The sequence below is a fragment of the Phaethon aethereus genome (assembly GCF_964289735.1).
Source record: "Phaethon aethereus genome assembly, chromosome: 9".
Classification (NCBI taxonomy): domain Eukaryota; kingdom Metazoa; phylum Chordata; class Aves; order Phaethontiformes; family Phaethontidae; genus Phaethon; species Phaethon aethereus.
In genome coordinates, this window is record NC_138585.1 from 23,310,598 (window position 1) to 23,336,833 (window position 26,236).

Consider the following 26,236-nt stretch of genomic DNA (forward strand, 5'->3'; position numbering starts at 1 on the left):
CCTGCCGATACCCACCCTGCAAAGCTCACGGAGGACAGCAAGAGAAATGCCCGTTAGGAAAATCGCTTGATATGGTCCTTCTGTTTACTTTCGTGTTGTTCAGCACCCCCCTGGGCTCGCTCTGCATTCCCCGGCAGATTCCTGCTCCCCCCATTCAGACAGGGCTCTTCAAAACTGCTGCTTCATCATTGCCATCTCTGCAGCTCCCCTGTGGTTTGGGGGATACAGCTGCAGGAAGGGCTGGGAGATGAATGGATAGAGCCCCGGGTTTATGGTTTGGGTACTCTCCCACCAGCCCCAGTGCGAGCTGTGGGGGGCTGTCCCTGTGGCGGGGGCTTTGCAGCAGCAGGGAGCAGCCATCCAAGAGACATGCAGAAATTTGGCAGCCCCTCAGCATTGCAGAGCCCAGCACCGGGCTTGTCGGCAAATAGCGGCGCGTGTCGCAGCCTGAGAGCTCGTGTCTCAGCTCCAGAGTGGAATTAATGTTGTACGAAAGAGAAGAGAGGGAAAGAAATCAGGCATTGGAGCGGAAAGAGAGCTGGGGTCACGGCCCCGCTGTGCCCCACTGTCTTTCCGTGGACACTGATTTATAGGAGGAGGAACATTTCCAGCATCCACCCGCAGTCAGGGAGGCAGAGGTCTGGGCTCTGCTTTCCATACCCTTTTTCCCAAGAGAAAAAAAAACCCACCACAACAACTGAATTACTATTTTCAGCTTCATTGTGAAATGAGCTTCGAATTTATCACCTTGTGAGTGAAAATAAGCACTGAAATCTTAAGATTTCCCCTGCACACGTGCACTGCTCTGAAGGGAAGTTTCTTTTGCCAACAGGAAAGAAGAACAAGCTGCGCGTGTACTATCTCTCCTGGCTGAGGAACAGGATTTTACACAACGACCCAGAAGTGGAGAAGAAGCAGGGCTGGATCACCGTCGGGGACCTGGAGGGATGCATCCACTACAAAGTTGGTGAGTGACCTCTCTGGAAAAAGCTGTCTGGAGGAATGCATTTTTTTTCTCTAATCCTGGGTCTGACCTGGCAGTTTCTCTTAAAAGTATGGGTAGACCACAGCCGCAAAGAAATTTGGTATTCATCTATATGTATTGGGTGGACACTTTGCCAAATGAGAACCAACAGAGAGGTAGCCTGAGAAGCTGTTCCTGGAGATGAGTTGTTCAGTCTTGTTGGAAAGAAAATGAATGTTTTTTATATTGGTTTTATTTTTATTTTAGTGAAATATGAAAGAATCAAGTTTTTGGTGATTGCCTTAAAAAATGCTGTAGAGATCTACGCTTGGGCTCCTAAACCATATCATAAGTTTATGGCATTTAAGGTATGTTAATCTTTTAACCAAAATACACTCTGTAATTGTAAATACGTGAGATTTCTGTATTATTCAGAGCAAAAAAGTGTCTTGCGTACATAGCAGGATGCCTGGCAGCCATGGGAGATGGGATACATTCTGGCTGAAGAGATGGGATACGTTCTGCTTACGGCTAGCAATTAAGCATTAGTATTAGCTTCTGCTGGCAGGCTTTCCTTGGGAAGTTTGCAGAAAGCTGACCAAATGTCCATGAGTAAAATCGAGTTGGGGTTTTGCGGGGGGCTGTTTCAGGGGTTTATTTTAAGTAAGTTCTGACTAATTTTTCATGTAGAGTATGAAAACAGGTTGGCATTATTTTCCATTTTTATTTTGCAAGGTCCTCTCCCCTTCTGCAGTGTGGATTCTGTTTCAAGACAGAAAATCCAGGAGAAGGACCCACTCTTTCCTTCTCTTTCTCTCTCCCTTTTCATCTACCTCAGTTTCCTCCTGAGGAAGTGAGACCTTTCTCCTCTATAACCTGCCAGCGGGTATTTTGTACTTAGTACTTTAAAGCACTTTCCATCCTAAGCTCTGTGCAGAGACAAGTCACAAGGGGCAATGCCTTCTGGAGACATTCATGCTGAGTAATCTCATTTTGCATCCTTCCAGAACAAATGGGCTTATTCAGTATTAGGTCACATTTGCTTTTTCTGAACAAAAGCCAGAATAAATGGGCTCAGTGACATGGAGAGCTCAGCCTGGGATCCAGCCTCCGCCGGCTCTGGTGAGGATGCTGGTTGGTGCTCCTGGTGCTGCTTCTCCCATCTGGGCAGGCTGAGCATCCTTGCCTTGCCGTGTAGGCAGGGATCTGTTGGGACGGTGGGAAATACCACCCCCTGATTTTCCCTGTCAGGAGTCAGAGTGGTCCTTGCACAGGGAGCTGGGAGCCCTTTTCTCTCCCTGGGAGCCTTTCACCCTCCTGCTGAGGACCTAAGCCATGGAGAGATGCTCTGTCCTGGATCAGTCCCTGCCAGGGAGCTGGTCCCAGCCTGCATCCAGCAGGTTAAATTGAACAGGGATAAGTCGGTCTTTGCTAATCTGACTCATTTTAGCTGCCCAAACCAGAGCAGTGATCCCTGCCGAGAGGGGAGTGGGTGCTCACAGCTCTCTTGCAGATTTTGATCTTGTTAGCCTGAGCAGCACCGCTGCAGGGGTCCCTGCACGCTGCCTGTACGTGCGCTTATGTAAAACTGAGCTGTCACCTTCTTTAGAGACCAAGTCCTCAGGCTGGCCTTGGGCTCCTGGGGAAAAGGAGCTGTGCTTGGCAAGGGTGAGCACTTATCTGCTGGGGTGGCTGGAGCGAGTGGGTAATTCCCTCTGAGGCATCTGACATAGGAACAGAGAGACAGGAATATAAATGACCACATATTTAGTAGGAAACACAGTCAAACAAATACGATTTCAAAACCAGATCAGGCTTCTGCTGTGGGGATTTGTTGGTTTTCTGTGATGCTCACTGAAGGGATTATGAAAGTCTTTTGCAGATCTCCAGCACAAGCCGTTGCTTGTGGATCTCACTGTAGAAGAGGGTCAGAGACTCAAGGTTATCTTTGGATCACACACTGGTTTCCATGTGATTGATGTAGATTCTGGGAACTCTTACGATATCTACATACCATCTCACGTGAGTACACGGGGGAGTGCTGCTGCGTGACTAACGCAGGTCACTGGCAAGGTCTGGACAGGCCCTTGGTGGCTCAGAAATGGTGACCACCTGACCATGGGTATGACATTCTCTGGTGCCATCTTCATTGATACTCACTTAAGGAAGACTCAGAGGTATCACATACTTCATATTCATTATTCGCACAAGCTGTTCCTGTCCTCATGCCCGAGCAGTCAGGTTTAAGGTTAGCATGTCCCACAGAAAGGAGAATCTGTCCATACACTGCATGGAGAGGTAATGGAGCGCTCTGTAGCGCAAGATACCGTGAAACCAGGTTCTTTGTTCTTGGGCAACACAGACCCACCAAGAGCTGGATGCCCAGCGTGCTGTCCCATTGCGTGGTGTCCCAGGTGTACTCGTTCCTGCTGAGGCAGTGCAGTTGCCCAGGTGAGGGTTGCAGGATTAGGGCAGCCCAAATCTCAGTAAGCCTGCTGCTCAAAACTCCCAAACCCCCTGACAGCAGGGACCTGTCACAGGACCTCTCTCAAGTCCATTAGCTATTTCAAGAAAGAAGCAGTGCTACGAAAAATAGGGTAGGTGAAGATTTTGGCTCCCTTAAGCTCTATCCATGCTTTTGGCCCAAGCAGCATGAGAAACTGGTCTAGGAGAAACTGAGTCACTAACCAAATCCAGGAACTGCTGCATCTGATCTGAGCAGCAGAGCCTCCTCTGCAAGAGCTGGCAAGAAGCATAGGGAGAAATACTGGGGCAGCTTGGGGTGGTTTTGTTGTCTTAGCTATGGAAGGGCAGACATGGGTGGAAAGTCACCGTAGCTGCCCTCAGAGCTAGAGACTGATTGCTAAAAAAAGGGGAATATTTCCTCCCTAGGGCTACCTGTAAAATTCTGGGTTTATTTGCCTTAATTTGAGTAGGAGATGGATTCATCAGGCAGCAGTCACTTACTTGTGTTACAGTCAAGTGTCAGCCATCGGTCTTGGGCACATATATGTTGTGATCTCTCTGTAATTGATGAACCTGTTTATCCTTGACGTATCAGACAGCTTTGATGGTAGGGTAAACATGACAACATGACAGTTTATTCCCCTTCGAGCTTATCTCTGAAAGCCTGTTCGTTGAATCGAGGGAGGGTTTTATTCTTGGGTTGGTTTGGGGTTTTGTTTCTCTAAGGCTCTGTTCCCTTCCCCCTGCCCCTTCCTCCATTCAATGTAATTCTGACTTTCAGGGTTTATTTTAACTGCAGATTCAGGGCAATATTACTCCTCACGCCATTGTCATCCTGCCTAAAACAGACGGGATGGAGATGCTTGTGTGCTATGAGGATGAAGGCGTATATGTGAACACCTATGGACGGATAACTAAAGACGTGGTGCTCCAGTGGGGAGAAATGCCTACTTCTGTGGGTAGGTCAACCCTTCCTCTTCACCTCATAAAGTACAAATGACAAGTAAGATGAGGAGTCGAGGATGCTGAGATGGAGTCATTTGGGCTTTTGTTTATCAAAGGAGATTTCTCTCAGCCAGATAAGAGATGCAGTTGCTGAATTTCTACTCGTTGGTCCTGTGCAATAAGAGCAAGTGACTTCTTGAAGATTTGAGCTCTAGTTCATCTTAAGTATAAGATAATACGAGCTGCTGGACTGGTGAGATACTGTGTTGGGGGCTGAGTGCAGAGCTGGGAGCACTTGGGTTGCTCTGCTGTTGCTCAGCTCCATGCCCCATGGAGGCAAGGCAGTGCTCGGCTTCTCACCCACAGAAGTAGGAAGAAGTGATACTTCTTCTGTTTAACTTACTCAGCGATTTCTGGATGAGAATTACTATGTAGAGGCTAAAGGAAGAAATTTTTCACAGTGAGGTGGTGAAACCCTGGCCCAGGTTGCCCAGAGAGGTGGTCGATGCCACATCCCTGGAGACATCCCAGGTCAGGTTGGACGGGGCTCTGAGCAACCTGCTGTAGTTGAAGATGTCCCTGCTCACTGCAGGGGGGTTGGACTAGATGGCCTGTAAAGGTCCCTTCCAAAGATTCTGTGATTCTATGATTCTGTTATCCCTCTGCCTCTGGCAGTCAGAGCTCTGCCATTGATCTACGTAAGCTTTGAGTAACAGCTGATGAGAGCTTTTCTGCCCACTGCGTAGTATTTAGCTCAACACACGCTGTAACACCTACCAAACGCTTCCTTTTGACAGCCTACATTCATTCCAATCAAATAATGGGCTGGGGAGAGAAAGCTATTGAAATCCGGTCAGTGGAGACGGGACATTTGGATGGAGTATTTATGCACAAGCGAGCTCAAAGGTTAAAGTTTCTATGTGAAAGAAATGATAAGGTAAGTCCACTTCAGAGTTTTAAATGCTTAAAGCTACAGCTACAGCTACTTTTAGACTTTAAGTCTGGTTTATCTTGAGGTTAATAATTAATCTGAAGGTCCTGTTTAATAAGCAGTGCCCATAAACCCACTCCCAATTAATTTTCTCCAGTGGATGGAGACCTCGGCCTGTGGTGGGAAGATCTGCAAGATCTCTTCCTCCTCAAGCTAAGGTTTGCATTGACTTGGCTTGACTTTCTCCCAAGTCTTGCATCTGAATGTTAACTATTGAGGCTGCCAAGTAACCTCTGCAAAAGCTAAGAAATAGTAGCACTAAGGGTGTGTCAGTGACCCTGATTTGAGCTCTGGTGCAGAAACATTTTGATGCATTTTTAGTTTTGTGATCTTAAAACTATTCTCTCCATGGAGCCTGTCGTGGTTTAACCCCAGCCGGCAACCGAGCCCCACGCAGCCGCTTGCTCACTCCCGCATGGTGGGACGGGGGAGAGAATCAGAAGAGTAAAAGTGAGAAAACTCATGGGTTGAGATAAAGAGAGTTTAATATGTAAAGCAAAAGCCGCGCACGCAAGCAAAGCAGGACAAGGAATCCATTCACCACTCCCCACGGGCAGGCAGGGGTTCAGCCATCTCCAGGGACGCAGAGCTCCATCACACGTAACAGTGACTTGGGAAGACAGACACCGTCACTCCAAATGTCTCTTTCTTCCTCCTTCTTCCCCTAGTTTATGTACTGAGCATGATGTTGTCTGGTATAGAATATTCCTCTGGCCAGTTTGGGTCAGCTGTCCTGGCCGTGTCCCCTCCCCGCTTCCCGTGCACCCCCAGCCTCCTCGCTGGCCAGCCAGCATGAGAAGTTGGACAGTCCTTGACTGCTCAGCGCCAACTGAAAACATCAGTTATCAACATTATTTTCATCCCAAATCCAAAACATAGCCTCATACTAGCTTCTAGGAAGAAAATTAACTCTATCCCAGCTGGCACCAGGACAAGCCCCATCTTGTTCTGTGGACAGCACGGATAAATACTGCTCTGGAGAGGTACCAGAGTTGCCTGGGGATGCAGCTGTTGTGTAGATGACACCTGCCGCGGGTGTTGCTGACGGGCAAGGGGTGCAGGGAATGAGGGAAGGAGAAGCTGCTGAAGGAAAAGCAATATTTGTGTGGAAGGTGGTTGAATGCCGAGGTCCGTTTCTGCTATTGGTATCTTCTCATCCCATGAGGTTTCACCGTGATGAATCAGGACCATGCAGCAGGGAATTCTTTCGTAACGAGCACAAGCACGAAACACGTGAAGAAGCTGATTGTCCTGTCCCCAGAGCAGGGTTCATAATGTGCAATAAATAAGGTTTGAGGCCATGACCCGTTCACCGAACAGCTGCTCATTCTCTGAGCGTTGCCCTCCCTGTTGCATGGAGTTAGGCTGGAGCTCTGCAGAAAAGATGGGTCCTAACCTTGCAGTTGAGTATACCATGGGAAGCCGCCCAAGTAGCTGAATTTAAGTTGCCCAAATACCCCTAGTTTGCTTTTTTCCTAACTTTCGAGTACTTAACTCTGCAGGTTTTATAGTGTTTTTTTAAAGGGTCGTTCTTGTGGTTTGCTCCTATTGATTTTCTTTCTTTTCTAAGAAAACTGGAAAAAAACTCACCTCAATCTTTCTAAAATACTGGAACCAACTGATCACTGGTGGGTTTGAAATTCTAATTACAGGTGTTTCTCTTTCTAGTTAATGGATAGTAAAGGATAAATAGTTAATGAGTAAAGTTGTGTGAAGATGGAATAATTTTTGGTTTTAAAAAGGACGGAGGCTTCGGATTGTCCCCTTAAATATTTGCAAATTATAACTTATTTTTTAAGACTTTCAGTGGGGTCAAATGCTGGCGGATCCTGACAGAAGCACCAAAAGGTTTATTCTTCATGGAGAGTCCCGATACGTTCCTGTGCTTTGAGCATATTGAAGGAAAGGCGTTTTCCCAAGCTTTATTTTCAGAAACAGCTGAAATACCTTTTCAAAAGAAAACCATTTCAAACTCCCATGCAGGATGTTGAGCCAAACCACTGACAGCAGTCTTATTAATGTTGCGTAATAAATGCTGCCATGGCAGTAAAATAGATAAACTTGGCATTTCTAAGGCGTTCCAAACCTTGCTCTCTTTGGTAGTGATAGCAAGGGAAGTTTTATTACCGTGTTTACTAATTAGTGGTTGGGTTTGATCCAAGTCTTGCATGGGTTAGCTGCAGCCCCTGAGCTCCACGGAAAACTGAGAACCGGGCAGTGGGTCTGCGTAAAATTTCTGCCGTCATCCGGAGAGCACGAGCAGCCAGGGAGGTTTAGGCGGAGGAGACCACGGGGTGTGGGGCAGCTCCTGCTTTCCTCGCTCACTGAGACAGTTAACAGACTTTTTCTCGTAATAATAAAAATCATGAATAAGGGTTTTTTTGCTTCCAAACAGGTATTTTTTGCATCGGTGAGATCAGGAGGAAGCAGCCAAGTGTTTTTCATGACCCTCAACAGAAACTCCATGATGAACTGGTAACAGAGGAGCACTTGGCACTCACCGCCATGGCATTATTTCTAATTTAAAGGACATTAAACATGTGGACTAACACTGTAGAGGAAGATGCGGAGGGCACCGAGGAACACTGCTCCCCACACTCCCCCGATGCCGTCAGCCCCGGGGCAGGGGCTGCGGGCAGGGATGGACTTTCGCGCTTGGACCCCCAGAGGTCTCCTGATTACGCTGTGTTATAGTGGGTTATGAGTTTTTTTCCTTTATTTTTCTTTTTTTTTTTTTAATTTTACTTTTTCTTTGTCCCCTACTTTGTAAGAACGGGGAAAGAAACAGTGTCAAAAGGTCTGTTTTTAATTCTGTCTGCCTGCTAGCATCAAATATATAGTATGTTGTAAAGTTACCAATTAAATCTGGTGAGAGACAGCACAATAAATGTACCTTTTATCTTTGTGATGAAGGCCATAACCGTATAGCTGGGTAATTTTAGAAATCTTTTGCCTTCACCAACATTTACATGTTGCTTTTGGCAGCAACGGCTTAACGGATTTTTAAAGAAGAGAAAAAATAATAGGTTTTTTTCCCCTCTTTTGGGAAATGGATTTTAAATGGCTAAACTACTAGCCTTAGACTAATAAAAATCAGCTACCATTTTTGTCAAGTCTGTCAATCCATATTTCTATATGGATCTTCACATAATGGTGTGTCTTGATAGGGACAGAGGTGCCATTTGTTGTTGCTCTGGAGGTGCCGCCTGCCCTGGGGCTTGGCCACGGCGCCGGGACGGGGGATCGGAGGAGAGGACGGCGGAGCGGTCGGAGGAGCCCGGCGCTCGCCCCCAAGGCGGGATTTGCGGCCGCAGACGGCTCCCGGGATGCCGCAGGTGCCGGACCCCGATGCCGAAGCCGGCGCGAGCTGCGGGTGCTCGTCCCCCCCGAGCCCGGAGCCGGGCGCTGGCGTGCGGAGGCAGCCGGCACGGGGACGGGGACCATGAAACGAGCTGCCCGTCCCCCACATTGCTGGATTGGGCTTGTAAAGAGCTTAAAAAAAAATATATATGTGTGGTTTCTTCAGCCGAGGGTCTGATTCTCTCTTCGTTTTCCGCCCCCTCCGCTCCCTAGGAATTACCCAACATACAGTGAAAGACGACATCTGTGCCGAACCGTGTGTGTGTGTTTAGTTCAGGTTGAATCGTGTCCTTATAAACTCTGCTGAGTTGATTTCCGTTTTCGGTGCGTATCTGGGGTTTTCTTTCTCAGTAGCTGCAAGCATGGCCGCCTGTGGTGTTGGGGTGTCGCATAACAAGGTCTGTGTTGCTGGTTTTAACCTACCTCGTTTCGGTTGGGGTTTGTTTTTTGGTTTGGTTTCTTTTTTTTTTTTTTTTTCCCCCATTCCGCTGTTGATCACAGCGCTGTTACCTCCAGCGACATATAGAGAGCTTAACTGGCAATCTTGGTGTACTCAGTAACGATGGCTTTATTAAAAAATGATTAAATCAACAGGACTTGGTCAAACTTGAATCTTTACGGAGGGTAAGAGGCGTTGCGGGGCGGCGGCGATGGGACGGGATGGGCCGCCCGAAGCGTCCCGCGGGCAGGGCTGCGCGGCAGCGGTACCCGCGCGGGCAGGGCGTTGCGCTTCGGTACCGGCGTGTCTCCCGGCGCGACGCGGCGTCCAGAGGAGCGCGGGCAAGAGGTGCTTTTGGGGCACCTTCCTCGCCTGCCCGGCGCCTGGCTACGGACCCTGCGAAACATAGTGATGGCCGTAACGGCGCGATGCTGGAGTTAAAGCCCCATACAAGTCCCATCCCAGACACTGATTGCCACCAGCTCTTTATATTTCCTCTGTGGTTAAAATATCAATAAAATAAAGCCCATAGCTTTTTATTATGTTGCAAACTGGTAACTCTTTTTTTTTTTTTTTGTCCCCTTTGAAGTGACAAATACACGGCTATGGATGGTAATTTTTTTTTTTTTTGAGGATTTTTGGGTATGGTGACAAAATAGAAGGGAATCACTGTGTTTAAATATAAGGTAGTTTGTGAATGTATTTTTTAAAACCATAGAGTTATTTGAAACAAAAAGCCTAAGACGCCAATATTAACTCAGTCTTGTCTGGGGAGTGCCTACATGGACGTACCATGGAGCAAACGTATATCCGGTGCCAATAAAACACAAAACTACAACATCAAACCTTTTATATTTTTGCACATAAAACCTGGGGTGTTTACCTCCATGACCTGCTAACGGTTAAGGGGCTTTTCAGGGCTCCAAGTCACGGTTTTGCCTGGAGGGTCTCGGGAAGGCGAAGATCTTGGGCAGGACGAGTGCAGGGGCACAGGGCACGTCCCCTGCGGTGCCGCCTGGCAGCCAGCAGCGGCCGAGGGATGCCTTGACAGACCATCATCACCTGAAAACTTCTACAAAATCAGCCCCCGATTATTATACAGACATGCTTTCCCCTCCAAATATTCCTGGCTTTGATTTGCTTGTCTTTTGTTGTAAGTAAAATATGCTTGTGGCTGATCAGTGCTATCAGAAACTACTTAATTTTAGTGTTTAAAGAAATAAAACCTGGGGCTCCTTTTTAAAACGGTGTTTCTGGGAGTTTTTGCCCACGAAGGGGGACTTATTTGTTCAGCTGAGCAGTGTTGCAGGAGGAAAAAGAGAAATAATGTGTCTGCGTGCAGGAGTCACTTGAGCCTGTTGCAGATTGAATTATTTACAGAATTGCTGCGAGATATTGCATGAACTCCCGGGACGAGTCGTACCTTCCGTGGTAAAGGAAAGAAACGCCGCAGAGCCGGCGCGAGGCCGTGCTCGGACGTGGGGTTCCCCCCCCGCACGACACCGGGAAGACGCTGGGTACCATGCCGGAGGTAAAGGATGCTCGGAGGTAAGGCCATAGCAGCTCCTCGTGGGAACTGAACATCTTTTCAAAACTGTTTCACAATGACGATCACATGGCATTTTTCCTGTCGCGAGATGGTTTTGGGGTTGATCGTATGATGTATTTTGGGACAGAAGGGGGATGCCGACGGTGACCCTGGCCACAGAGCTGTGCTGGTTGCTGGAAAGGGTTGAAGCTGTTGTGCTGCAATTCCTTGTCTCGACCTGAGCCCACACGGGTCCGTGTCTGCTCACGCAACAATTCGCACGTTGACGCTACGTAGTCGGGGCCAGCGCGAGCATCGCGTCGGCCAGCAGTGAGCAGCAGCGGGGACTGAATCTGCTTGTTCCTGAAGGTGTGGGGTGGACCTCCATGCCATACCGTGCCGGTGCCCAGCACTATAAGCCACCCGCCTGGGGACACTGCTCCTCTAAGGAGATGCAGCAGAGATTTTCTCGGCAAGAAGGACGCGGTTCAAGGCGCAGGACGCCTGTCGCAGCTGCTGTGCCCCCGCGGCATCTGTTTGCTGCCCTGCGAACCGCTGCAGGGCTGCCGCTTCCCATCCAGCTGCCACGACCCGCCGCAGGAGAGGGTTGCTGGGTTTGCTTCCCAGTTTTTCTTTTCTGGGAGACACTGCAGCAGCCAGAGCTGGGAGAGTGTCCCCTTGTCCCACGGGTGGCCCCAGCACTGCTGCCTGCCCCGGCTGCCGCGCATATATAGAGAGAAAACGAACATGTATCACACACATCATCACCTTGTGCTGATGTGCCTCATCAGCCTGCTCTTACCTGGAGAGCCACACCCTCATGGTCTGGATCTTCCTTTTTTTTTTTTTTCTTTTTGTTTCGGTTTATGTTGTCTTTTTTTCCTTTTTTTTTAACATCAAAGCTGCCTCTGGATGACCCAGAGGCAGCGTGCAAATTGCCCCGGCCGCAGAGAAAGCCTCACTGTCCTTATGGAATCTTTAAATTACTTCCACTGATGTGACAGCGTGTTCAGTTTTCAAAAGCAAAGCCCGGCCATAAACTTTAACCCACTGCTTTTATCACATAGCATTAGATTTAGCAACAACACCAATTATAGTAGGCAATAAGCAAGGCAATTCTGCATGACAATAGCACTGTACATAGTTCTTACTCATTATCAATGTGACGTACTTAGCAATACTGTGAGCGCTGTTGTTTGCAAATAATATAAGTGATGCCCATCACGAAACCCTAAGATTCATGCTACAAGGTGCAGTCAACCAGGGTTAAGGGGCTGGATGCTGTTTAGGATTCCTGGCATTTCCCTGTTTTGCACACTCGGGCAAGGAGAAGCTATGAGAGCAGTCTGGAGCAGCTTCTTGCCGGGAGCCCCGGAGAAAAGCCGCAAAACCCTGCGGCACTGGGCAAAGCGCTGGCGGGGGTGCGGCGTGTGCTGCTGTCCCGAAAACAGTGAAATTGGTGTTTCTGCGGCGCTTCACCTGGGAACGGCAGTGACGCCCGCGGGCTGGGAGCCACCGGGACCCACGGCGGTGCTCAGCCACGCGTGTGGAGACCCAGGTTTGCCAGCCGGATGTTTCACCTCTGCATCACCCCACGTCCCCTGAGTAACTGTGGGGTGAATCCACCTGGCTGATGCTGTTTGCCCTGGCAAGGGAAGCACACATGCTCTTGTTACCCTCAGACGTATTCAAAGATCATCTGAACATGGACAAGAGAAAGCACAAGCAAGCCCCAGGCTGGCAAAGCTGGGGTCCTAGTGGTGAAGATGAGGACAGCAGGGCTGGCTCCGCAAGGAAGATGCCAGCGGGCCAGCTGCCATCTCCCCTTTGCCCTTTTGATCTCTGCGCCCTTGGTCAAATCACTTCACTGCCAGCCGTGGGACAGGCCGCTATTGCTCCTGAGCCGTGCTGCGTTCCCTGCGGTCCCACAAGCAGCTGCCAAACACGCGGGAGATTAGACGGGCTGATCGCTCATCCTGGTGGAGCCAGGCGCGGCGCTCTGCCACGTAGGAGCGTTGCGCGTCGGCTCTCCGAGCAAGCAGCCAAGGTGTGATGCCCCGACAGCCCCTCTGGGAAGTGGCTGCAGCCAGAGGCAGATCTACGCACCGCCCTGTCCCATCCGAGAGCCTCGGAACCAGCCTCGAGCTGGCCTCTGCTAACCGGCACGCCCGCGTCCAGACCCCCTTCAGAAAAACAGAGGGACTTGGGTCTGTTACTGTCACCGAGGGTTAAACACGTGCTCAGACTGCCCGGGGCAAGGCTCTGGAGGAGGGTATTACAGCCCAGCTGGCCTCAGAGGGGAGGCAGCCCTGGGCACCGGCACCCGCCTGGGCAGGGAGGGTAAGAGGGGCTGGGAAGGGATGGGAGAGCCCCAGGATAACTTCATGCCTTTTGCCAGCAGACCTGGGGGGCTTCCAGCTTTTGCTATCCAAAGTTTCTGTGGAAGTCGATGGGCCACTCCTCGGGAAGCGAGCGATGCCCCAGCCGTCCCCTGCCCTCACCCCACACCCCTCCCAGGGAAGCCCCCCTCCGTGAGCCACAGTGGGGAGACACGGGCTACACGCCATGGCAAGGCCACCCTGCGCGCTCCGTACGGCAGGGAGGTGGCCTTTGCCCCCTCAAACTGCCCCGAGTGGGCTGGGGAGGGCAGGGGGGAAGAGCATCATCTTCTGCCGGCCGGTGCCCACCATGGAATGGGGGTCCCGGAGGGGGACGCGGGAGGGTGTTCGGTCCTGGCCAGGAGTCTCATGGTGCCAGAGGGTTTCAGTTTGGGATGTTGGTCAGGGCTATCATTTGTTTTCTGAGTCAAACCTGAGCAGCCTGTTAATTGCCTAACACTGCCAGCCCCTGCGTGGAGGCACCGAACCGCAACGCAAAGAAACGGTGCTTGTAAATGCCGGGGTATCCACACACAGCAAGCAAACAAAGACGACGGGCAAAGATCTCAGCTGGAAGGACAAATATTGGGGAAAAACTTCAAAAAGCTCAACCTCGGGGCCCTCCCCTTGCAGCTACGCCAACCCGAGGGGAATGCAGGTGCTGCGGCCGGAATCAATACCCGCATTAATGCAATGAACTTTTCTCCTCCAGTTAAAGTTTTACTTTACCGGAGGAGACCAGAGCAAAGATTAGTGGTCTTATGCTCTTTTTTTTTTTTCCCCCCTCTTCCTTTTCCTCTGTAGAAAGTACATTTTGTGCCTATGTGAAGTCTGGCTGACTGAGAGCATCATCCAGTGAGTCGCTGGAACTTGGCTTCCAGACCCACCAGGGGCTTATCTGGAAGGTAACGGCATTAATCAGCATTAATCAACTTCTGGGCTGATTCAGACTTTGGCAGGTCTCCTAGGGATGCTGCCGTCCGCCCTGGCTCTGCAGCTCCTCTCGCTGACGATGTCAAGGACAGCAAAGCCCGAGCGAGTCCAGCTCAGTCCAGCTTTGCAGCGATGTGCAAAGTTCACGACTGCCGAGCGAGCCCAGCCAAAGGGCTGCGATATTTGGCGGCATCAGCAGTATTTGATAGCATCGGCAATATCTGACAGCACAGCGATCAGCTGGCGGTGCTGAAAGGCGCAGCGTTCACGCCGTCGTGGGCTTTATAACGAGTGCTTATGGTATTGCAATCTTCTAGGCAATTCTACTATGTTGAGTCTCCATATACACATATGGTTGTCTCCTCTGAATGCTCAGGATGCATACGTACAGGTGTGTATTAGCATTACAGGTACAGGTTTGTTACCACTACGGCTATATGTTGAGAGGGCTGTGTGCAGGTATGTATGTACGCACATATAGAGAGACCTGCATACATCTGTACTTCTGTATGTTTGTCCGTACGTATGTTATATATGCACATAAATATCTTTTAACGCAGGTGGTAACTGATATTTAAATAAAACATTTACTCATTTTCTAGCTTCTTTGCTACACATGCTGGAAAGGTTTCTTGCTAATTCAGCAAGAGGTTTGTAATGTAGCGCACAACCCCAGCACAGAAGCCACAAAAGGTGGCAAACATTTCAAAATATGCAGTAGCGTGTTCCCAAGTCCCCGGCACATCACATTGCAGACTGCTCGCCTGAGGGACAGCCCCAAACCAGCTGAATCATTTGCATTTCCCAGGTCCACTCTATGTCTTTGCGGGTCTCCCATCATTTCATTTGTCCCCCCAAATACGGGGATTGGTAGTGGCTGCTCTGAGCTGAGCAGTGGCCAAGTAACACATGGAAGGCTTGGGTTTCTCATTAACTCCAGAGTTGATATAGTCCCATCTCTCCGAGCACCAGCCAGTTTTGCTGCCTCCACCTCATCCCCAGTGTCCCTCCTTCCCTGCCCAAGCTCCCACCTCACTCCACAGCCCAGGACAGTGACTGCTCCTGGGAGGACAGCAGAGGAGCTGCAGGATGGACAAGAAAAGCAAAATGCAAGCAGAGAAGGTAACCATGGCTTGGTAGTATTTTTGCACTAGAATTTCTGCGGGAGGCCAGCACTGAGCAATGGCATTTATTGCCTGCCAAGATCAAACCACCAAAAAAACCCCCCATCCCCTAATGAATTGCTCTTTGATGGCTGCATACTGAGTGCAGGGGCAAAGGGGTCAAGGGATTATTTTTTATTTTTAAGAGCTCCCTCAATTGATAGGATACTTTTAACTGCGATGGCAAGAAATAATACTTAAAACAGCACTGCTGAAAAACACTGTTTTGGTAATTTTTTTCCTAGCTGTTCTGCTTGAGCAGTGTTGCTGCCTGTGCGTTGGAGACGGGGCAGGGCACGTTGCTGCCGCTGCCTGCACTGCCGTACCGGGCAGAGCTCCCGCTCGCCGCGAGCACTGGGGCGAGGACGGGCAGCGCGGCAGGGACAGCCCCAGCACAGATTGTTCTTTGTGGGGGCAATGCCACTCTGGGACCTGATCCTGCCCACCCCCAGGGGCTTTCCCTTTTTGTTTGGAGATGGCCAAAGCCCCCACGCTGCTGCAGCAGCATCCCTGGGTGCTGCTGTCCCAGCCAGCCGGGGAGCAGGTCCCTTGGGTCAGGGATGGGGTGCAGATAGAGTTCGGGCAGGGCTAGGACAGCGGGGTGAGGCTGTTCTCTGCTTCCTCTCCCCCAGCACCTCACAGGAACGCTGGTCCTCTCCGTCTTCACTGCGGTGTTGGGCTTCTTCCAGTATGGCTACAGCCTGGGTGTCATTAACGCCCCCCAGAAGGTAAGCCAAGCCCCCCGAGCCATGCATGGCCAAGGATGGGGGCTTCAGGGCAGCCAGGGCTGGTTTGTCCCTTGCAGAAGCCCTCAGGGGGGCTCTGCCCCCTCCCCAGGCACTATCTCCTGCAGCACAAAGCCCCTGTGATAAGGCAGCAGGGTAAGACAATAGTGAGGACCCCCCGCTGCAAGCCCCCAGCTCTGCACATCGAGGTGCCGTCCTCTCTGCAACGCAGTGCCTGTGCCCAGACTGAGGAATGGCACCTCTCCGCGGGTGCCGAATCTGGACACCACGCCCACCCTGTCCCTGGGAGGTGGCGTTGGGTGAGGGGGGATGCTCCGTGCCTGCCCTCGTGGTCCATCCCCAGTGGGGAACAGGGTCCTGGGGAGCTGCAGAGGACCTCAAGACTTCACCCCTGCAGAGCCCATGATGAAAAGCTTTTCCTGGGACAGAAAAAAAAAACAAAACAGGGGTTAGTTATAGATTTGAGTCGACAGTGTTTTTCCTCTTTGCCCATCACAGGTGATAGAAGCCCACTATGGGCATGTGTTGGGCATCACCCCCCTGTACAGACATGCCACCAACACCTCCAGGGACGATGGCACCGTCCCCATCCCTGTCACAGAGCCCTGGGGCAACACCGAGGGCACGCTCACACCCCCGGCCGACACCGGCGAGGACCTCGCCACCTCCGCTCACATCCTCACCATGTACTGGTCCCTCTCCGTCTCTGTGTTCGCTGTCGGCGGCATGGTCTCCTCCTTCACCGTGGGGTGGATCGGCGACCGACTAGGGAGGTGAGAGGACCTTGTGTGCTGTGACACGTGTGCCACAGCCCAAGATTTTTGTTTGATTTTTTCCCCCAAATTGTTTCCTCCCCATAGAAAAACAGTTTGTGTTATTTTCCCTAATTTAATGAAAAAAAAAGCCCTCAAACCTCCAACATACTGTTCCAACCATCACAGAGGTCTGGCTTATTAAAATCCTCTATTATAAATTAGACATTTTATTGCAACTTTTAGCAACTTCAGACAAGCAGCTGATGAGCAGCCTTGACTACCTGCCGAATTCCCCCCTTTCTTTTCGTGGCAAAAGGGGGAGAAGGGCACCTGAACGCCATTTGCACAGGATGTGTAATATACTTTTAGCTACTCTGATTGTACCCCTGCCCGATATTTTTCAGTGCCTACAATGATAATTTTTTCCCCTGTAATGCTGATTAAGTCACTTAATTATGTCGTGGTGGCTGCTTTGGCTGAGAGCGGTGCCAGAATGAGCTGTGCTGCTGCCTTGCAGGGTGAAAGCCATGCTGGCGGTGAATGTCCTCTCCATCGCTGGGAACCTCCTCATGGGGCTGGCGAAATTTGGGCCATCCCACATGCTCATCATCGCCGGGAGAGCAGTCACGGGGCTGTACTGCGGTAAGTCCAGACAGCATCATCTGTCCCTTAGCAGGGTGCTGGGTGCTGCATTGCTCCAGAGCTACAGTTAGAGTCTCTTCTATTTTTAAATTTTTTTAGTTCAGAAGGGGTTTCACAAGTGGGAGTTTCCCTCTTCCCCCTATGTCTGTGCTTCTCAGTCCAGGCCCTTTCCCAGAAGTATCTGGGTTGGTTCTATCACGAAATAAGTTTATTTTATGTATCCTAGAAAGGAGCGACTCCCTTCTCTGTATCCCAAGGTTCAATTTTGCGGGTGGCTGCTGTAACAGTATGTTATTAGCCATGCTGTTTAACAACTTTCCTAGACAACCGTACTATCTAGTAGATAGTACAGGAGCACTGTACACAGACAGGATAAGATCATATGCAAGTAATATGGAATTACACTAGAATTAGCTTAGAAATAACAGCTCGTTACCACTGTTACTGGTATGCAGATGCAGTACTCCACTCTGAAAGTTCAAGGCAAGTTTTAAGAAAGGTCTTTGCTCTGTGATAACTTCTCCCAGCGGTTGATCTCTGCTCCATGCTCATATGTAGGTGTTCGAGTGTACAGGCTTCCCGGCTCAGAGCTCTGAATCCGGAGTATCTGAGCGCCTTTGCAGGGCACCTGTGCTTCCCAGTCAGGCATGACGGACTTGCTGGGATGCAGAATGCAGGGCACAGGCTCCATCCTCCTTTCCCATTTGGGAAGTGGTTTCTGCTGGTTGCTGAGCTGTGGTCTAGAAGAGGTGACACCCACATGTGCTCGGTGCAGGGCTCTCCTCCGGACTCGTGCCCATGTACGTCAGCGAGGTCTCTCCCACGGCCCTTCGAGGAGCGCTGGGGACGTTGCACCAGCTTGCTATTGTCACGGGTATCCTCATCAGCCAGGTAAGAAGGGAAGCGCGTGAGTCCAGAGAGGGTATTTCAGAGATTAGGGATACCCCAGTGATATCCTGGGGTATCACTCATCATTCCACCCCAAAACTGAAGGAGAGTGGGAATCGATCTGCTCTAATGGGGTTAAACACCTACCTTGAATCAGAGGTGTCTTTAATACTCATGAAATGAAAAGTACTTCTGCAAACAGTTTCTCCTCTCCACGGCGAAGTTTTTGTATGCATCTCTCAGAGTCAGGCTGCATCCTAACATGAGATCCCTGATACTCAGATACTCAAAAATGGCTTCATCAAGAAGCAGGCAGTCCAACATCTCCAACAGCATTTCCCACCATGGCAGGAGTCCCAGCTGCATGTCAGGCTGGCACACAAACATACTTAGAACAAACACATCCAGAAAAACTTAATGTAACCACAAAGTTCAACTAATCTGACTTAGCCAAAGATTATGGACAGACCATGGGGAAAAAAACCTCGCAAGGTAGGTCCTGCCGGCTTCACTGCCTGTGGGAATACAAAAAATGCTTTGCAAATTGTGGAAGGAAAAAGGTTGCAAGTACTCACAACCCCTCTGGAGCTCCCTTTTCAATGCCATAATCACACACTGAAGCAAAGCTCAAGTTAGCCTGTTTGCTGAGCCTCATGCTGCACTGTGGCCCCGGTGCTCAGACTGTGCTGGTTAGCCGCCAGGCAGCTGGGACATCCCGTGCTGTGTGGACCACCACCCACGCTCTGCACCTTTGTGGAGCTGCTTAGGACACCTATGCCCATAAAAACCCATACCCTAAAAACCCAAGACAGCAAGGCTTGAGGAGAAAACATTTCATCAGCATGCCTGTATTTGCTGAGCTGTTTACACAGCGGTTCTGGCCAGGCACAGGTCTCCTGCCTGTGGATCCCAAGGAGGATCGAGTCACCCCAGGGTGGGAACAGACTTGCAGAAGTTGGTCCCACAGCACCCGTAACCCAAAGTCTCGCTCATGACATTTTACACCGTCTGGTCATTCCCTCTTTGTAAATATCATAACTAAAGAAATCAAATTGTTAGGACGGAGAATTGGTATTTGCTTCTAGTTTTCTTCCAGGTTGTCACTTCGAAATGCCATAGTGGTCAATTGCTTTCTTTTTCTAGGGTGCAGAGTAAGCTATTCACATGTGTCTCGATTATTCCAGGTCCTCGGACTAGACTTTCTCCTGGGCAATGATGAGATGTGGCCCCTGCTCCTCGGTCTGTCTGGTGTGGCTGCCCTCCTGCAGTTCTTTCTGCTCTTACTGTGCCCTGAGAGTCCCCGATACCTTTACATCAAACTGGGGAAGGTGGAAGAAGCTAAGAAAAGTAAGACACACATTCTGGTCTTGTCTGAAGTTGGTTTTATATTATACATAGCATTAAACACAGAAGGAAAAGCCCGGCTGAGGGCTCACACAGGTAACTGGGTATAGTTGCTCCATCCCACACAGCAGATTTGCAGGGGGGATTTTGGACACTTGCATATAGTCAGTAAGGCACACTTGCTCATGTATCACTGTGGGTGGCGTCAGCCCTAGCGTGTTACTCCTCTCCATCACAGAGATCGCATCTAGCAGATGCCACCCTCAAAAAAATCCATTTGATTGGAAGGGATTTCAACCAGGTGTAAAAATGGCATCTTCTGGGGGACAGCTGATCTCTCCATCCTTGGTGCTATTTGCAGCCACACAGAAAATCCATAGTGCTTACTCCAACTGCTTATATATCTTCCAGCGTGGCCCTCCTTAGCTGGCTCCAGTCACCTCTACAAGGAGTAAGAGCAATAAATGGTAGGGCACAGCTGAAACTGAGGTGAGGTAGCGATAGGACAAGGGGTAATGGTTTTAAACTAAAAGAGGGCAGATTTAGACTACGTATAAGGAAGAAATGTTTCACAATGAGGGTGGCGAAACCCTGGCCCAGGTTGCCCAGAGAGGTGGGAGATGCCCCATCCCTGGAAACATTGCAGGTCAGGTTGGACGGGGCTCTGAGCAACCTGCTCTAGCTGAAGATGTCCCTGCTCACTGCAGGGGAGTTGGACTAAGTGACCTTCAAAGGTCCCTTCCAACCCAAACTGTTCTATGATTCTGTGATTCTAAGCTATGAGCTGCTGAAGTATAAATTAGCTTTGGACCAGAAACTATTAAGGTATGTTTGGGGACTAACAAGCATTGCTAAGGGATGAGGCTTGAGCGTGGTGTCTCAGAGCTTTTGAAGAACTAATGTGCAGCTGCCCCTTGCCAAGCAGACACGCTTTTGGGGCTTGTTATGCCATAGGAGCCCTCAGAGCAAGAGAACACTACTGGCCATGTGGTTGGCTTACCCTGAGTTTTGGATAGACAGGTTCTTGTCTTTACCATTGAAAATAAAACGTCGATCTTTTTTTTTTTCCTTGAGGTTTGAAAAGGCTCAGAGGAAACTGTGACCCAATGAAAGAGATTGCTGAGATGGAAAAAGAAAAGCAAGAAGCTGCTAGTGAAAAGAAAGTCTCCATAAGGCAGCTTTTCACCTCTTCGAAGTACAGGCAGGCTGTCATTGTGGCACTGATGGTGCAGATATCTCAGCAGTTCTCAGGAATCAATGCGGTGAGTCTCCCAAAAAAAGTTTGCCTTTAAACAAATCCACGCTGAACATGAAAAGGCAATGCTGGCTCCATCCAAGCCATGTAGGGGTAAAGAAAAGGCTTTCCTGTGACTGCATCAAGCTCCTTGGCCACCAACCATGGGTGTTGAAGGTGGACCTCACCTCCAAGCTGGGCTGTGGGAAAGCAGGAGACGAGATGGGTGCGAGGGAGTTCAGCATGAAACCAGCTGGCAGAGCGAGTCCACACTGAACAATCCCGTGATCCTCCTCATACCTGAGCCCGTTAGCAGTTTGTTCTCTTTAATGACTACCTGCTCACCCCAGGAACCACATAATCACCATCTTTTAGCTATTTTTAGCTAAACAGTTTTTGCAGCACCTCCTGGGATACCAGAAATTACCATTTTATATCTAGAAGCATGGAACCTCCTTTTCAAAATTAGCTAAGACTCAAATTTTTGAAACGCTGGTGGCGACTTTGCAAAGATTGAGGCCTCCGTCCCACCGGCTTTGGAAACTCTAAAAGCATTTCTGCATCGCATAGGCGGAGCAGCACGCAGGGATGCCCAGCCTCACGGGGCTGGGCCGGGGCTGAGTGGCCCCACGCAGCCTGGCTGCCCCAGCTCAATGCTGTGCCCAGCCCCATCCTCCAGCCGTGGGGCCAGCCACCCGTTTACCTCCTGCCCTTAACTTCCACAAGATAGGAATCACCTTATTCTTTGAAAGAAGGCAGAAATTTGAGTCATTCCAAGGCAGCAAGAATATTTTAAAATTCATTTAGAACTTGAGTCATATTAAGGTATTTGTCTCCAGCACTCGCTACTGGTGATCTGGCTTTCAAGACTAAACATGGGACTACATGGAAGAAAACAGCTTTAAATGTGCAAATGCAATAGCTCAGGAGGGAAATTTCAATGGGATTTTTAACTCCCTCAGGCTCCTTTGAAAGTTTCAGCTTTAATTATTATAACAAGCCATTAGAAGTTGAAAAACTAATAATAATTAAATTACTTCACATCTCAGCCAAGCAAGTGCAACTCTTCCCTCAAGAGAACAAAAAGTTCCACCAGCCCTGTTGCCTAATCCTTCATCTTAATGTATTTTGATAGATCTTTTACTACTCTACAAACATTTTTGAGAGAGCTGGAGTTGACCAACCAGTTTACGCAACCATTGGCGTTGGAGTGGTGAACACAGTCTTCACTGTTATCTCCGTAAGTAAATACTTCTGCCCCCCCAGCCTACAAAAACACATAAGCTACAATGTGGTTTTGAAACATGATTTTATCCTGGGGCTGGGATTTGCACTTTTGCAGGGCTGACCTGGCACACCTTACAGGAAAAATCATTCCCTGGGCAAGTCTCATTTGAAAAATCAAGCCTTGAAATACAGCCCATTGCTATCAAACAAACAGCACTGCTAAATGTCTCATGAGTGAAAACTGCATCGCTGTGTTCAGGGAAATTCTGGTAGCTCAGCATTTCCCCCCCCAAATAAAAGTTGCCTTTGAGACTGAAATTCTGCAGGTCCTATTCCCCTCGGGGAGCAGGCAGGGGGTCGGGGTTGTGATGGGGAAGCCAGCAGCTCACAATCTCCCTTTCTACCCGTTATCTTTCAAATTGTTTTCTGTAGGTACATAGCACCTGCACGAGTGATATCCAAAGGCAATTCCATAGTAATAAAAGTAATCTAGCACCTATCCTCATCATATCTATGCAGTGCTCTGAAGCAATAAAAGGATGGTTCCGTTTTCACAGCCTTTCCCTTTGTTTGTCTCTCTCCTGAGAGTATTAACACAATTCCTATCGGCAGGCAATTACTTTTTTCATGTGGCCATTAATATAAGAAGATCAGGAAATGCCAAGCCCATTTCCCTCACACCTCTAGAGAGACTTAGGGAGTAAAGGACTTCTACCCACCACCAAGCAGGACTAGCTGCGAGGTAGAAATATACAGCTCTAAGAGATCTTAGTGCAGCATGCATGAGATAGGAGGTATTGGAGTGAACCTGCTTTAGAGGAAGTCCATCACAGGTTCCATACAGAGGAGAAAACGTGATCTTTATTGTGAAATGAGGCACGGAGTCATGAGGCTGGAAGAGGTCTTTCTCCAGCTCAGAGGGTCTCCTGCAGTTCGATCTCTACCCCTGGGCTATGGTACTTGCAGCCTGGGGCATTTGCTTTTTGCTTCTTTTGGCCATGAGCACTTAAAAATTAGCTGCATTTGTCAATGAATGACAGACCACGATCAAAAGGCAGAAGCACTGAGAGTCGGGTGACCTTGGCAAGGACAGAAGGGAGCGCAGGGGCTCACTCTGTGCAACTTCACAAGTTAGCAGGATGAACTGCCTCCAGCAAAAGACATGGCCTCTTGGAAGCATAAATCACTTGCTGTAATGAAAGGAAAGGTTGAGCTGATGGCCAAAGGTGTCCTTTCGAGCAGAGGGGAAGGAGCAGGCAGCTTCAGAGGCTAGTGCATGGTGTCTTAGGGCAGGCCAGATGCACTGTCCTCTGGAGTTACCTACAGCTCCCCATTGGATGAAGTGATTGGTACAGACTTAGATGTCAAAAGTTGGATGAAATGACTGAAGTCCACCAAGAGGAACTGAGAAGGAGAAAGCTAAGCCTTGTGGCTACCAGGGAAGCAAAAGGAGTCTGAGAGCAACTGGAGGAAAACTCCTGACTCCAGCTGCTACACAACTATCCGATGCCGCAGGCCCATGATGTGACTTGAATCATGCTACATTTTGAAGGCTGCTTCCAAACTAATGCTGACCTAGTAAGTGTATTCTTCCTGAAAAAAACAAAAAAGAGAGGAAAAAAAAATGTCCATAGTCAGCAATACATGTTGTAGGAGCGGTGAGAAGTCCTGAGAGCTTGGAAGTGCATGAGCTCCGAGTACATATGGGTTTGCTGTTCAGTCTGGCTCCCTAACAGCCACCAGCAGAGTTTCTCACACTTGGAAACCAGCACATAAATCTCTACCATGAGAGCTAGAAGGGCAGGAGGGTGGTCTGGTAGTGGTAACTGGACCTGATCGAATCTCTTGAGAGCAGCGGTGCTGGAGCCTGAGCTGCTGTATGTGTTTCTACAGGTCTTTCTGGTGGAGAAGGCAGGCAGGCGGTCCCTGTTCCTAGCTGGTTTGATGGGCATGTTAATAAGCGCCGTGGCCATGACAGTTGGACTTGTGCTCCTGGTAAGGATTTCTCTCAATTCTTTCTCCATGGTTTGCAAGCAAGAGAAGACAAACCACCCTTTAAAGTGAATATTTTGCATTTTCATCTCAAAAAAATTCAGAAAATATTTGTCCTTAGAAGGGACAGTTCAAAGTGGCCATAGCTGGAGCCATCTCTGGCTACAGCAGTGCCTGAGGATGTTGTGCTCTTTGGCCCCTGAAATACCACAGTGCTGCTAGAAGGACATGTGTCCCCTGTCCCCTCCCTGAGCCTGACAACCTCAGCTCCTTCCAGAGCAACGGTGCTATTCCCATGGCATAAACCCATGCCTGCTAAGAAAACTCAGGGCGTATCTCCATGTGCAAGCACTGTGTGCCCTAGCCCCTCAACCTGTGTCTCCCTGGCTTGGTGCAGGGATGCTAGACTGCTTGTCATAGAAAAAGGGACAAATTATTCCCCTCAGTACCCTGTGAGAGATGGGGCAGAACAGTCAGAGGGTGGAGCCAGCCCCCATCAAAGTCAGTCAAAAGCACTGGTGCAAGCTCCTGTCAAGTTGTAAAACCAAATAAGGGGTGGCGTCCTTTACTGAACACCCTGCTTATTAAAGACAACACCGTTTTGCCTCTTCCTGGCCATGCTGCAGGCAAGGAGACGGCTTGAAGGTACAGCTGAGCCGATAGCTGTGAGCTCCAACATCCCTCTACAAGCGGCAACACTGGCACCACATGCCCAGCCAGCACCCGGCACAAGAGATTAGAGCTTTAATTATGCATGTCCAGTCCCCACTTGTCTGAATAGAAAGAAATTTCTGAAAAAGAAGCCTAATTAAAATAATTAGTGATCATTAATGAGAGTCATATTGGGACTGTAACACCAAGCACACCCTCTTGCAGAGCCAGTTTGCCTGGATGAGCTATGTCAGCATGGTTGCGATCTTCCTCTTCGTGATCTTCTTTGAAGTTGGACCCGGGCCCATCCCCTGGTTTATTGTAGCCGAACTGTTCAGCCAAGGCCCGCGCCCTGCCGCCATCGCCATCGCCGGCTTCTGCAACTGGGCCTGCAACTTCATCGTGGGAATGTGTTTCCAGTACATAGCGGTAAGAATTCCCTCTAAAACTGTACAAATAAATGACTGGCATGACCCACTACTGGCCTCCCGAAACAGCCCAGGGGGACATGCACGTGCCTCCCAGATCTCCATCTCCAAGCCCCACAGGGCACCCCAGCCACCCAGGGTAGGAAGGGTAAGCCATCCCTGAGGCGCTGACGGTGGTGTCCCCTGTTCTCGCTTCCCCCACTGCAGGATCTGTGTGGACCATACGTGTTTGCAATCTTCGCAGCTCTGCTTCTAGTCTTCTTTCTGTTTGCCTACTTCAAAGTACCGGAGACGAAAGGAAAGTCCTTTGAGGAGATTGCAGCTGTGTTCCGCCGCAAGAAGCTCCCAGCCAAAGCCATGACTGAGCTGCAGGACCTGCGAGGCAGTGAGGAGGCATAGACATCGCCACACACCCAGAAAGGAGGGACTGAGCATGGACCTCCTTCAGGCACCGTGGGAAGAACGTTGGACAAAAGTCTAATTTCACAAGAACCTTGCAGCTGGCAGACCAGGAGGACCCGTCCGTCAGGTGCCTTCTGGCTGCTGTGGCTCACACCTTCGAGCCGCAGGTGCTAACCTGGCGTTTTACACTGAAATACTCGGTACAACTGGGCTGCAGGAACAGCCAGGGAAAGGATGGGAGGAATATGTTACATGTGTGTCTCCATGCCCCACTGGAAGAGCCTGGTGGCATGATGATCTTACTAGCTGTCAAAGCATTACACTGAGCAGGGTCACCACTCAGCTGGAATGAAGGAAAGGGGTTGGCTGATGCTGTAGCCTCATGTTTTCACCTTTCTGTCCCATGCTTGCTGCTTCCTTCTGCTGAGTGGTATGATGCCTTGAGAAGCCAACTGCAAGTGCAGTTCTGCCACCAGCATACAGCACTAATCACCCGAAGTGCAAAGGAAAACAGACTGAGCAAACTCCCCCTTACTCTTGCCTGTGCAGAGGAAGAAGGTGGATCCCATCTGAATCGGTTGGGATGCATCTCGCTTGCTTTGCTATCTGTGCATTACGGAAATGTTGTCCAATCTCATAAGGATTTCTCAAGTCACCACATTTTTTTAGGAGAACCTTAGAAACTCTGGCTGGGTTTATGTGGGTTTTTTCCTCTCTGGTTTCATCCAGACTACTTACCTCTTTTTTCCTCCTAGGAAGC

At 49.6% G+C, this 26,236-nt stretch overlaps 2 protein-coding genes across 9 annotated transcripts in view; both read left to right on the plus strand.

Moving 5' to 3' along the window:
• Positions 1-10,187, plus strand: part of TNIK (TRAF2 and NCK interacting kinase) — a gene marked incomplete at its 5' end in the record, with an annotated part of 164,796 nt that extends 154,609 nt beyond the window's left edge. For all 8 annotated transcript variants that reach the window (XM_082003813.1, XM_082003814.1, XM_082003817.1 and 5 more), the window contains 6 exons: positions 833-967; positions 1,232-1,332; positions 2,837-2,986; positions 4,230-4,389; positions 5,173-5,312; positions 7,762-10,187. In XM_082003813.1, coding sequence (XP_081859939.1) covers positions 833-967; positions 1,232-1,332; positions 2,837-2,986; positions 4,230-4,389; positions 5,173-5,312; positions 7,762-7,845 — 770 coding nt within the window. In that variant the 3' untranslated portion in view covers positions 7,846-10,187. The remainder of the gene's footprint in view (positions 1-832; positions 968-1,231; positions 1,333-2,836; positions 2,987-4,229; positions 4,390-5,172; positions 5,313-7,761) is intronic.
• A 4,906-nt stretch (positions 10,188-15,093) lies between these two features.
• SLC2A2 (solute carrier family 2 member 2) lies at positions 15,094-25,473 on the plus strand (the record flags this gene model as incomplete). Its single annotated transcript, XM_082003858.1, has 11 exons — positions 15,094-15,126; positions 15,800-15,895; positions 16,412-16,686; positions 17,186-17,310; positions 18,086-18,201; positions 19,383-19,545; positions 20,617-20,804; positions 21,912-22,016; positions 23,897-23,998; positions 24,872-25,075; positions 25,282-25,473. 11 exons carry the CDS (start codon positions 15,094-15,096, stop codon positions 25,471-25,473), a joined length of 1,599 nt encoding a protein of 532 aa, XP_081859984.1.
• Between the last annotated feature and the right edge of the window lie 763 nt (positions 25,474-26,236).